Consider the following 12,610-nt stretch of genomic DNA (forward strand, 5'->3'; position numbering starts at 1 on the left):
TAAATGAAAGCAAAATTAGTAGGTGATTATATTAATCATTGATTACCATCAAGGAAATTGGTTTACTGCAGCACTAATTATGATATTGTTTTTAACCCTATCACCTACTTTTGCCATTAGGCTTCCAAAAATGTTTGGTCCTTCAGGAGCAAGTTTCCCAACTTTTGTGTTACACACATTTTGTTGTTTTCTGCTACAATTTTACGTGCGTCGTCAGTGACTAGAATACATGATGTTGCCACCAAGCAAACTGGTTATGTTGGTTAAATAGTAGAAAGTCTTGATTATACCCAAATAAAACAGGTGAGTGTCCTGAATAATTTTGTAGAAGTGGCTTTTATGTCTGAGAATTATGTTTTCATACCCATTGTATGTAGTCTTTGATAATACCACTGTATTTGTACACAGTTACAAGATCTGCAACTGCTTGCCATGTATATCATTCTAAACCAACACAAACTTTTGTGAATATAAAAAAAGAGGATAAAAATTTCAGTCTATAAAGAAAAGAGGATTAAACACATTATATCTCGAATGATTTCGTTTGGAGCACTGCTGCCTTGCAGTTAGTAGACCCGGGTTCGCTTCCTGGGTCCTCCCTGCATGGAGTTTGCATGTTCTCCCCGTGTCTGTGTGGGTTTCCTCCCACAGTCCAAAGACATGCAAGGTTAGGTGCATTGGCGATTCTAATTTGTCCCTAGTGTGTGTGTGTGTGTGTGTGTGTGCCGTGCAGTGGGCTGGTGCCCTGCCTGGGGTTTGTTTCATGCCTTGCAGCCTGTGTTGGCTGGGATTGGCTACAGCAGACCCCCGTGACCCTGTTGTTAGGGTATAGCAGGTTGGATAATGGATGGATTTATTTAATTAGTGAAAACCTGGCTTAATGCTTGTTATACTTTTGATGCTTTCATTATTTAAAGTTAGGACCTGTCCCACTTAAGAGGTAAGATTATGTGCTATATTTTAAGGATACAGTACATTCCTTTTTTTAAACCTTTTTTTTACAGCTGATCTTTTGCTTTGGCCAATTCAAATTTTGTTTAACCTTTGAGGCTCAGTATATACAAGTATTCAGTTTCAAAAAAGTGTTTGTTAGTGGTGGTTATAGACATAAAGTTAACAGTACAGCACAAAATAATTATTTGAATAGTAAATTCACATAATTTGTAAATTGTATTTTTCGAAAATTTTTTTGTAGTTTTCAAACAAGTATTGAAAGTTACATGTAAATTTGCATTGTTGCCAGTTAACAGAAATCCATTTACTTTTTGCATTTCAACACAAGTGAGCCAGTACTTCCTTTTTATAAATCTGTACACTCAGTGTTACAGTTTGCAACATTATGATAAAAGAGTCTAGAAATCAGTGTTTTTTATGGGGGGGGGGGTCGTCTCTGGTGAAGGAATCACATTATTTTGCCTTGAGTAATTCATCACACTATCTTCATCATTTTAATATTTGATTCAGTACTTGTTCAAGATGGGTTCTTGAATTGAATATGTAAAAAGTCAATTGATTACAGAAACATGAAAACTTTTCAGATAGCTTTTGGCTGAAAATTGGAAAATGACCATAATTTAAATAAACATTTTTTGAGTGTTTTAACACAAACTCGATGCAGCAGGAAAATTTGATTAAGGTAGGAAATGATTGCATGTGTAACTTTTTGTATTTACATTATGGAACAGGCTATCATCTTTTAAGTATTAAAGCTCGATAAATTTTTTTTGTTCTTTTCATTGTCTAGTAATTTATTTTCTTTTTCAGGTAGTGGGGATATATTTGAACTCAAACTGTGAAGTAATTTCAGTAAAACTCTTACTTGTCAGCTAGGAATTATCTGCTTTTCCTTTCATTCTTCTTAGATACTCTTGACTATTTACTCTAAATCTATAAAACCTACATTAAGTCAACTTGTTGATTTAAAAAAGAAAAAAAGTTAAAGGCATTCATTCACACATACAGAAAATCAGCTTTATTAGTTGTACACTAAAAGGAGTTTAAATGTATGTTTTATTCAGAAAAATATTGTTTTTATCTGTAGAATACTATTTACCAGTTTTGCTGCAAAGAATGCTGTGAAGACTTTAAGCGACTTCGTGGAGTAGTGTCTGTCTGTGAGTACTGCAAACAGGAAAAACTACTTCATGAAAAGATCAAGTTCTCGGGTGTTGAGAAAAATTTTTGCAGTGAAGGTAATTGTTTATGCTGATTCTTTTTATAAATATAGGCTGAGTTATTGTTTGTTGGAGAGCTAATTTCATTATTTTAAACAGCCAGTCTTAGGTGATTTCTCTTCAAAAATTATTTAATTTTGATTTTTATTCTTAAAAAGCATTTCATTGTATAGATAGTGTGTGTAATCACAGCTGGAAGGTTCTGTGACTGACTCTTTCTAAGATTTGACAAATTTGAAGTCTTAAACTAATTTTGAGAACTTGTTTTATTTAAGGGTGCATCCTCCTGTACAAACAGGACTTCACAAAGAACCTTGGCCTTTGTTGCATCACTTGCACATACTGCTCACAGACGTGCAAAAGAGCTGTCACAGAAGAGCTGGATGGTAATACCTGGGACTTCTGCAGTGAGGACTGTAAAAGCAAGTACCTTCTATGGTACTTAAAGGTACGTGGTTTTTCCATTTTCTCTCAGATAGTGCACCTTATGTATGCACAGGAAGTATTACTTAACATTTGAAAGTTAATATTACTGGTTTAATCTGTTAGATCTGCATTTTTTCCTCAGTTATAGCTTCATCTGCCTATTAGATATACAGCTGTAAACTGTAAACTGCAACACATAAACCTTATGTTTAAAATTAATGAACTAATTAAATGTTCGTTTAATTAGTTCCACATCAGGTGGTACATGATGGTTTATGAATCCTTACAGTAAATCATTAAATGTTCAGGTGGTTCTTTTTTATGAAAATTGTTTTTCAGGTAGTAATCCTGTGATACTGTGCAAAATCACAATTTTTTTCCTTTTATTTTTGTATCTGATAGTTGTGTGCTGTATCCTGTCACCATCTATGAAATTGCACCAACACCTTTTCTAAAACATTGATATTACAGCAATCCCTCCTCGATCACGGGGATTGCGTTCCAGAACCCCCTGCGATAGGTGAAAATCCACGAAGTAGAAACCATATGTTTGTATGGTTATTTTTATATATTTTAAGCCCTTAGAAACTCTCCCACACTTTTTATAAATATTCTCCGCACAGTTATACAGTAAACCCTCGTTTATCGCAGTTAATCCGCTCCAGACAGATAAATGAATTTCGACGAAGTAGGATTCTTTATTTATAAATCTAATATTTTCGCAGTTAGAGCATTGAAAACCTGTTTACGACCTTCTAAATACGTTTTTTAACATTATTAGAGCCCTCTAGACATGAAATAACACCCTTTAGTCAAAAGTTTAAACTGTGCTCCATGACAAGACAGAGATGACAGTTCTTTCTCACAATTAAAAGAATGCAAACATAACTTCCTCTTCAAAGGAGTGCGCGTCAGGAGCAGAGAATGTCAGAGAGAGAGAGAGAGAAAAGTAAACAATCAAAAATCAATAGGGCTGTTGGGCTTTTAAGTATGCGAAGCACCGCGATAAAGTGGCCGCAATGAAGGGATCAATGTGAAGGTAGTCTTTCAGCATTTTTTAGAGGAGTGTCGGTATCCTCTAAACAAACAGCCCCTCTGCTCACACCCCCTCCGTCAGGAGCAGAGAGAGTGAGAGAGACAGAGAAAAGCAAACAATCAAAAATCAATACGGGCTGTTAGAGCTTTGAAGTGTGCGAAGCACGCGTGGGAAGCATATCGTATATCATTGAGAAGTTTTATTTAATATGTAATACGTGCTCTGATTGGGTAGCTTCTAAGCCATCCGCCAATAGCGTCCCTTGTATGAAATCAACTGGGCAAACAAACTGAGGAAGCATGTACCATAAATTAAGACCCATTGTCCGCAGAAATCCACGAACCAGCAAAAAATCCGTGATATATATTTAGATATGTTTACATTTAAAATCCGCGATGGAGTGAAGCCGCGAAAGTCGAAGCGCGATATAGCGAGGGATCACTGTATACAGTGTTAAAAAACTATAGGGTCAATTTGATTCTGATATTATCCATAACCAAATCACAAACCTCTGTATGAGATTGACGATTAATTTCTGTTTATATGTTAAATCGATAAACCAAACATATAAAACCCATTATAAAGTACAGTAAGGTATTAATTTAAACTTTAGGAAAAAAATGACACCCAAGTCATTAGAAAAAATAATACAATCAGGTATGTACTGTATATATTTTTATATAGACCCCAATAAATCCATCTCATTAATTTAAAGATATAAATATTTTAAACACAAAGTACAATTTTCAATTACCTCTGTCCTTCTTCTAGCCTTTGTAAGACATGTTGGCATGCATAAAAAACTAGTTGTAAGTCCTCTGCCATTTACTCATGGATTCTAAAAAAGAACACATTTAGTTTCTTCAGACTGAAGTGAACATCTGTTCTCTGAAGCACAACGTAAGGTGAATAATTCTGCCCTTTTCCTCACAGTACACATACAGTGTTTCAACTGTGTAATGTTTGGAGTGCATCATTCAAGAAATCCATCCATTATTTCAAACGCAGGTTTGATGTTTTGGATACACAGTTCTTTTGCACCCTCCCTTTTACCTTTGTTGTCTTCCCTACAGGCAATAGAAGAACTTAGCGCTACCCTCATACTTCAACATACTGTTTGTGATCTTTCTTTTCTTGCCAAACAAAAAACAAAACAAAAAAAAGAAACAGTTTAACTTGACATACTGGAACAAGCATGTTCACCATTCATGACTTTGCAATAGTAAATGGCAGTTGAAGAAACAAGACAGTATTTTTTTAAAACATTTTCAGAGTGATACACATGGCGAAAGACTATTTCTTTTAAAAGTGAGTGGAAAAAAAAAATCTGCAAGATAACAAGGTCTTTTTCCAAGCTTGCCGTTTGATCAAAAATCCAGAGAAAATAGGTGCAACTTCCATCCGACAATTCATACATCCTCTTCCGCTTATCTGAGATCGGGTCGCAGGGGCTGCAGCTTGAGCAGAGATACCCGGACTTCCCTCTCCCCGGCCACTTCTTCTAGCTCTTCCGGGGGAATCCTGAGGCATTCCCAGGCCAGCCTAGAGACATAGTCCCTCCAGCTTGTCCTGGGTCTTCCCCGGGCCTCCTCCCGGTTGGACTTTCCCGGAACACCTCACCAGGGAGGCGTCCAGGAGGCATCCTGATCAGATGTCCGAGCCACCTCATCTGACTCCTCTCGATGTGGAGGAGCAGTGGCTCTACTCTGAGTCCCTCCCAGATGACTGAGCTTCTCACCCTATCTTTAAGGGAAAGCCTCGACACCCTGTGGAGGAAACTCATTTCTGCCGCTTGTATTAGCGATCTCATTCTTTCATTCACTACCCACAGCTCATGACCATAGGTGCAACCTGAGAATTGTAAATGAAGACTTATTGTAACTCAGAACAAATTAGACCATGCATAACAGGAAATTGTGAAAGACTTGTAAATTGATTTTTAAACAGATTAATTCAGTATTTACACACACACTGTACACAAGAATCACATAAGATTTTTATTAAATATAGTATAAACATTGTGCTGAAAGGATTTGTTACCAAGTTAATGAATTAAAGAGCTAGTCATAAGACAAGATATAAATTGTATTGGCTTTGTCTTCAGGTATTACTGTAATACATGAAGTCTTGATTTATAGGGTCAATGGCAGGATGTGTTCTGAAAGCTTGCTGGTTTGAAGAGGGTTATAAGATCAGACACTCAGACAATTTGTCTTAAGGAATTTCCATTTTAAAAACATCAATGATTATGCTTCTGAGTATCCTTTACAATCATTTCACAAAGCAACAAGAAAATCCTTCCAGAATGCCTGAAATAACATCATAATTACAACCAAGGCTCCTAGGATCTATTTGCTGTATGGAATTCAGAAGTACGTTGCAAGCCAAATGAAAACTACATTCATTGTCAGGTGGTCAAGGAAAGACCTTTTCTCTCAAAAAAGAACTTTGCTGTCCAGTGCCAGTTTGCAAAAGATTGAATAATCCTAAAAATTTATTGAACAATATGTTCTGGATAGATTTATAAGCAATTTGCTTTTTTTTGGCAATAAAGAAAAAACAAAATAAACTTAGTGAAAGTCTGTTAGTACTTGCCATCAGAGTAATCTGAGTTGAACCATAATGAAACATTCAAGAGGAGGATGCAGGCCCTCTGTTGTGATTTAAGCTTAAGACAAAAAAATCATGATAGTGATTCTTCATATTGCAACAAATATACAAAAGAATAGATAAATGTAAAAAGTTTCATGTTTTTGAAATGTTAGAGTCAGTACTCCAGATTTTCCTTTTTATTGCAAAAATCTGTGTCTGAGTGTATGTCTTTAAATGAATGGGTGACCAATACAAAATTGGTTTGTGCCTTATGTTGAATGCTGCTGAATTGAGCACTGCCTCTCCAGAGCCTTGAGACAGATTAATGGTTAAGGAAATGGATCTCAAGAATGGCCAGGTCAAATATCATATCTTGACTATCTTGATACCTACACATTAGGAAAAGTAGGAGCAGTAATTAATTCAAGCCCATATCTGTATGAAATATGGTTGCCAAACTATTTACTGAAGGATGTATATCTGTTAAATGAAATAAAAGCCTATATTGACATGAATAAATTCTTTTGAAAGTAAGTACAACACATAAAATGTTTTTTTTTCTTTGTTTTTCATATATGAGTATATTTGAGTTTGATCTTAATTTAAGCAGTATCTGTAAATAAAGATGGTACAGTCAGTAGCATTCAAAAGTTTTGGCACCCTTGCTTGTTGTTACTGTGATTAGTTAAGTGAGCAGAAGATGAACTGAGCACCAAAAAGCATATTAAAGTTAAAAGTGACACATTTCCTTTATATTTTAAGCAAAATTGCATTTCTCCTTATCTGACTCTAAACAGCGCCAGCGTAAATTTACACCCGATCTGACGCTGTTTGTTCTCAAAATATATTGCATTAGTGCGATGACGTTTTCTGATTGGGACTTTTCGGGTCATAAAATGATTTCTTCAAAATGTCACATATTACCTACATCTGTTTTTTTTTTTTTTGGACATCATACACCATAAGGTGCATACTAATACATCCAATAAAACTGAATTAAAAAAAATAAATAACGTGACGGTGAGATACGAGGAAGGCAGATTCTCCAGCGTTTGTGCGTTAGCTTTTATCCCTCCAGATCAGAGAATATCCAGTTCACTTGCCTCAAACCACTACTCACATCTACAGTTATTCCCAGTTTCAAATAAAAACTAATAGCATCAGATCCCTAGGGCGTTATTATGTATCGTGATTGTGACTAAGAGAATAAAAGTGGAAAAAAAAGATAACTTTTACAAGTACAGTACTATAAATGTGCACTGTCTGTTACAGACGCAAACAAAATGTATGTGTGTATTGTATAATATTAACAATAAGAGCAGCGCACTACTGAAAACGGCAAATATAGGAGGCAGTGGGGATTGAACCTGTCACCCGTCAGATGAAACATTGACCTGATGACTGTGATGGTTTTATTCTTGTTTTCAATTCTCGTTTTTAAACTCATGGATTGGCAATGGTTTTATAGATTATTTATTGTCAATGCGGATGCACTGTACTTTATTACAAATCAATTCAGTGTTCAAAACAAAAGCACAGTTCGCTTTTTGCACCAACTCCTTGTTTGGAATATATTTGAGCTCTGCTGTTTTCGTTTTTTTTGACTTTTGACGGGTCTCGGTGCAACAGGAGGGTGGGGCCAACATGCACTGTCAAAACATCATTTGACCAGAAGAACCTGATAGCAAATGGAAATTATGATATGGCAGTTTGGTGCTGCTTTCTTACATTAGGGTCTGGGCATCTCACCATCTATGAATCTGCAATGAATTCCCCATTGTATCAGAGGGTGCGCAAGGATAATTTGATACCATCTGTCAGAAGATTAAAGCTGAACTGAAAGTGTATCTTGCAACATGACAATCCCCCTAAGCAAACCTGTATATTCACCAAAGAATTGCTGAAAAAGAAATGGAAGGTTCTGGAAGATTGGAAGGAATTCCATCAAGGTGCTTTGGGATTTGAACCGGGCTGTGCACACAAGACACCCCTCAAACATTACACATCTGAAAGACTTCTGCACACAAGGTCGGGGGTGTGGGGACTTTCTCCTAGTCAATTTCAGAGATTGATAGACAGAAATGCTTACCTGAGTGAGAAATATCTATTAGAATCAAGGGTATAATTACAGAAATGCCATAGCTGTTCATTTTAATTGAATAAAGTATTAGATCAGATTGTATATTTTTTCTTTTTACCAATTTTGTTACCTTTATTTATTGATACCGTTAAGTAAAAATGAAATTTTGATATGTTCATATATGTTAAAGAAAAACATTTTATTTCACTTTTTCACAAGAAACTTCTTTGGAAACCCACTAATGTTAGACTGAAACATCAGATTTGCATTATTGCATCATGCCTTTTCACTTATACATGATAATACAAGTTATCATGTGGACTAGAATGATTGGGAAAGTGTGTTTTTATTTTGTTACATTTTAATACAGGCAGCTAGATGTCATGCGTGCAAGAGACAAGGAAAGCTTTTAGAAACCATACACTGGCGTGGAGAGATTAAGCATTATTGTAACCAGCAATGTCTACTACGTTTCTACAGTCAACAGAATCAACCAAATCTAGATACACAAAAAGGACCTGAAAGCCTTCTTAACAGTATGTACCATATATTTCTAATTACCTTATATATAAGAACTTCCACAGTACCACTTTAGATCTGTAGCTAAATTAATATTTATGTCATTTATGTCTAGATCTAATGCTTGAAACAGTGGGGTGGTGGGGGGCTTTGGGGGCTGTAGTCTTGATTGAAGTCTTAGTCAAGTTTCTGTTAATTTATGTTCAGCTCTGAATGTAAATATGCCTAAAATTATGCATGACTCTGATAGGAAAGTCATCAAAATAGCTTATACACATATTTATGCTATGATAATCAATAATTATTTTTGTTCATTAGCAGCCATGTTCAGTCATCTATTACCCTTTGCTACAGTCAACAAATTGTCCACATGTGTGACTTATGTAAATTTTATTATATAAAATGTATTAATAAGATGCATCAACCTTATATTCTTCAGTGTTTGAGTGTAACATCAAATAATGCTTGTTGGCACTTTAGAAATTCATTTAATATTTTAATTTTAAAATATGACTACTGTTTACATTACCAGAATACATTTCAGTCAAGCTGTTTTTCACCTGCATTTCTTAGAAAGTATTGTTGACAGCTAATTTATATATAAATATGCTTTCATGTTTAGAAAATTCTGTGGATAAATATTTTTTTTCTTATGCAGACTACCTACCACCATTCAATACTGAATATTTTAAAAAGACCATGTTGAATATGTAAATTGCTTTGTTTTTCTGTTTTAGGTCAAACACAGGAACCCAAAACCCCAACAACTGAAACAAAAAAATTTGAAGTAAGCTAATATTTTTTTTTAAATATTTTTTCATGAAATATTGTGGCTTTAAAAAATTGCCTTTGTATTCCACCCTGTTGACATTTAAAAGTCTCACATGACATTAAGGCATTTATAATGAAGCATGACATTAGGTTGTGAAATCCAGTAGCAAGTTGACCATATATTTATGGCTAAAATAATTGGTTTATATTTAAATTTTCAGAAATAAATGTAATTTAATTCAATAGCATCTTTATCCATTATTTTGAAGGCTGGAAAGGACATGAAAGAATTTTTTAAAATAATGTGTGTTGAAAGTGCCCTTTTGTCTGTTTTCAGCCTGCAGGAAAAACAGTTGTTGCCCAGAGTCCCCCCTCTCCACCTTCTCCACCTCCTCCCACACCTACTCCGCGTAAGAACAAAGCTGCTATGTGCAAGCCACTAATGCAAAATAGAGGAGTTTCTTGCCGACCTGAAATGAAGTCAAAGGGTTGCCAGACAGGTAAAACTATTATAAATAATTTTATTGCTCACACTGATAATGATCCTTACTATTTGAATATTGAAAATATGTCCTTGTGTAAATTAATTTCAGTACAGGCTGCAAAGAAAATTGAAATCTTTAAAAGACATGAATTAATATTTAATAGTTGTCAGAGGCATCTTTAGTACCAGTTACTGATTTACAGACATGGCTGAAAGTTTTGGTACCGTTCCATTCAGAAGATCTTTTGTCGTCCATACAATAATTTCTTTGGTTTGTGGTGAAAAAAAGAGAAAGAAAAAAGGTATAAAAAGAGCAAAATTCTTCCTTATCCTACAAATATGTTACAAACTGGCTTGGCAAAATTATTTGGACGTATAGATGTTGTAAGAAAAAATTTCATGATAGTGATACTTCAAACAGACTAATCTTTTTAATTATTATCATATGTGTCTTCATTTGTGTAATCACTCATTTAATAAGTTTAAATTGAAACAAGTACCCAGTTGTTTTGCGTCTCTGTGTATCAGCCTAAAATATGAAAAAGAGAAGGAAAAGCATAGAGTAAAGCACAAAGTAATAGCCAAGGCTACAATAACATTTCCAATGAGCTTGATATTCCTGTGATCACTGATGCCCTCAAGAAGCTCAAGGCCCACTGTACTGTAGTAAACATTCCAGGATGTGGCCACAATAGAAACACTGACTGAAGATTAAAGAAAAACATTTTTTGAGTGGTACAAAAAGAACCAAAGAAAATTTCAAAACAGATCCAAGCTGACCTTCTGTCTCAAGTTACAACTGTATCAAGTTACAGCATCCGTTATTGTGGAAATAAAAATGGGTAGAAGACATAAAACAACCCCATTTCTAAGAGAGAAAAGCAAAAGAAAGCCCAGTGGAATGTGCCAAAGTGCATGAAGCAATAGTCCTTCTGGAAAAATGTACTTTGAACAGATGCATATTAGAGCTATTTGGTAAATCATAACTATGCTTACAGAAAAAAAGAACATCCTATCTACTTTGAATCATAGAGGGTCTTAATAATGCTTTGGGCTTGTCTTGGCAGCCTCTGACACTGGGTGCTTTGAATCTGCAGGCTACAATTAAATCAGCAGATTGTCAGCACAGTTTGGATCAAAACTATACAGCCCCAGTGTCAGAAATTAATGTTTCTGTCTTAGGTCCTGGGTCCTACAGCAGTGTAATGACTTAAACAATTGAGCATCTGTTGAAAGAGCTGAAACTTTTTGTTGCTTGCTAAGTGTAGAAATGTCATTCAGAGCTTATGGAATTGCAGTTATTGTCTCCAAAGTCTGTGTTATGAATGAATTAGATTAAAGTTGCCAATATTTTTGTACTTAACCATTTTTGTTTATTGTATTATTTAAAGTAAAATGTTAGGTCATAATCAAAAGCATTTAATATTTTATTAAATGTAAAATAAGGAATGGTGGATAGGAAGTACTTTGTCAGTTTCAACCACGTTTGGGAGAAATTAAAATGTCTATACATCTTACCAACTATGTGCATTTTGACAGTATAGCAATCATTAACTTTTCTTTTAAAAATCTTCTGTGTAGCAAGTTTCTTGACTATACTGTAATTAACTTCATGGCCATTTTCTGATAATGTGATATACCCCTTGACTCTGACATGAGTCAATATTTGTATGGACTTTGGAAAGTCTTTAGAATTTGTCATTTGTTTGCCACATTAAGTCAGCCCCTTCTTGTAACTTCCAGAGATCACAACCTATCTTAGAGGTGAAAGAAATACCATTGTGGACTTAGTTTTATAGCAGACAAGTATTTTGTCTAGCCCCTATTGAAAAACTTTCAAACCCTTCTTTTGGGGAAACCAAAGTTTACTTGAAATTCCAATTTGCCGTATTCTGTAATAATAAAAAAAGCATCACTGGAAAATGTTTAAATACAGGTGCATCTCAATAAATTAAAATATTGAAAATTTTATTTATTTCAGTAATTCAATTCAAAAGTGAAACCCGTATATATTATATAGAATAATTACACACAGAGTGGTAATATTTCAAGCGTTTAACTCTTTTCATTTTGCTGATTATGGCTTACAGGTAATGAAAACTCAAAATTGAATATCTCAGAAAATTAGAATATTAGAATAAGACCAATAAAAGAAAATTATTTTTAATACAGAAATGTTGGTCTACTGAAAAGTATGACCATGTACACACTCAGTACTTGGTCTGGGATCCCTTTACATGAATTACTGCATCAGTGCGGCGTGGAATGGAGGCGATCAGCCTATGGCACTGCTGAGGTGTTATGGAAGCACTGGACGCTTTGATAGCGGTCTTCAGCACGTCTGCATTGTGGGGTCTGGTGTCTCATCTTCCTCTTTACAATACTCTATGGGGTTTAGGTCAGGCAAGTTTGCTGGCCAATCAAGCACAGTGATTCCATGGTCATTATACCAGGTATTGATGCTTTTGGCAATATGGGCAGGTGCCAAGTCCTGCTAGAAAATTAAATCAGCAAAGCTTGTCAGCAGA

General features: G+C 35.0%; 1 protein-coding gene across 2 annotated transcripts in view; it reads left to right on the plus strand.

Moving 5' to 3' along the window:
- Nucleotides 1-12,610, plus strand: part of LOC120537389 (zinc finger MYM-type protein 3-like) — a 180,756-nt gene that overhangs the window by 104,276 nt on the left and 63,870 nt on the right. For both annotated transcript variants that reach the window (XM_039766293.1, XM_039766292.1), the window contains exons 11-15: nucleotides 2,042-2,192; nucleotides 2,450-2,622; nucleotides 8,679-8,844; nucleotides 9,565-9,614; nucleotides 9,936-10,098. In XM_039766293.1, coding sequence (XP_039622227.1) covers nucleotides 2,042-2,192; nucleotides 2,450-2,622; nucleotides 8,679-8,844; nucleotides 9,565-9,614; nucleotides 9,936-10,098 — 703 coding nt within the window. The remainder of the gene's footprint in view (nucleotides 1-2,041; nucleotides 2,193-2,449; nucleotides 2,623-8,678; nucleotides 8,845-9,564; nucleotides 9,615-9,935; nucleotides 10,099-12,610) is intronic.

This window comes from Polypterus senegalus, chromosome 10 (assembly GCF_016835505.1).
Source record: "Polypterus senegalus isolate Bchr_013 chromosome 10, ASM1683550v1, whole genome shotgun sequence".
Taxonomy (NCBI): domain Eukaryota; kingdom Metazoa; phylum Chordata; class Cladistia; order Polypteriformes; family Polypteridae; genus Polypterus; species Polypterus senegalus.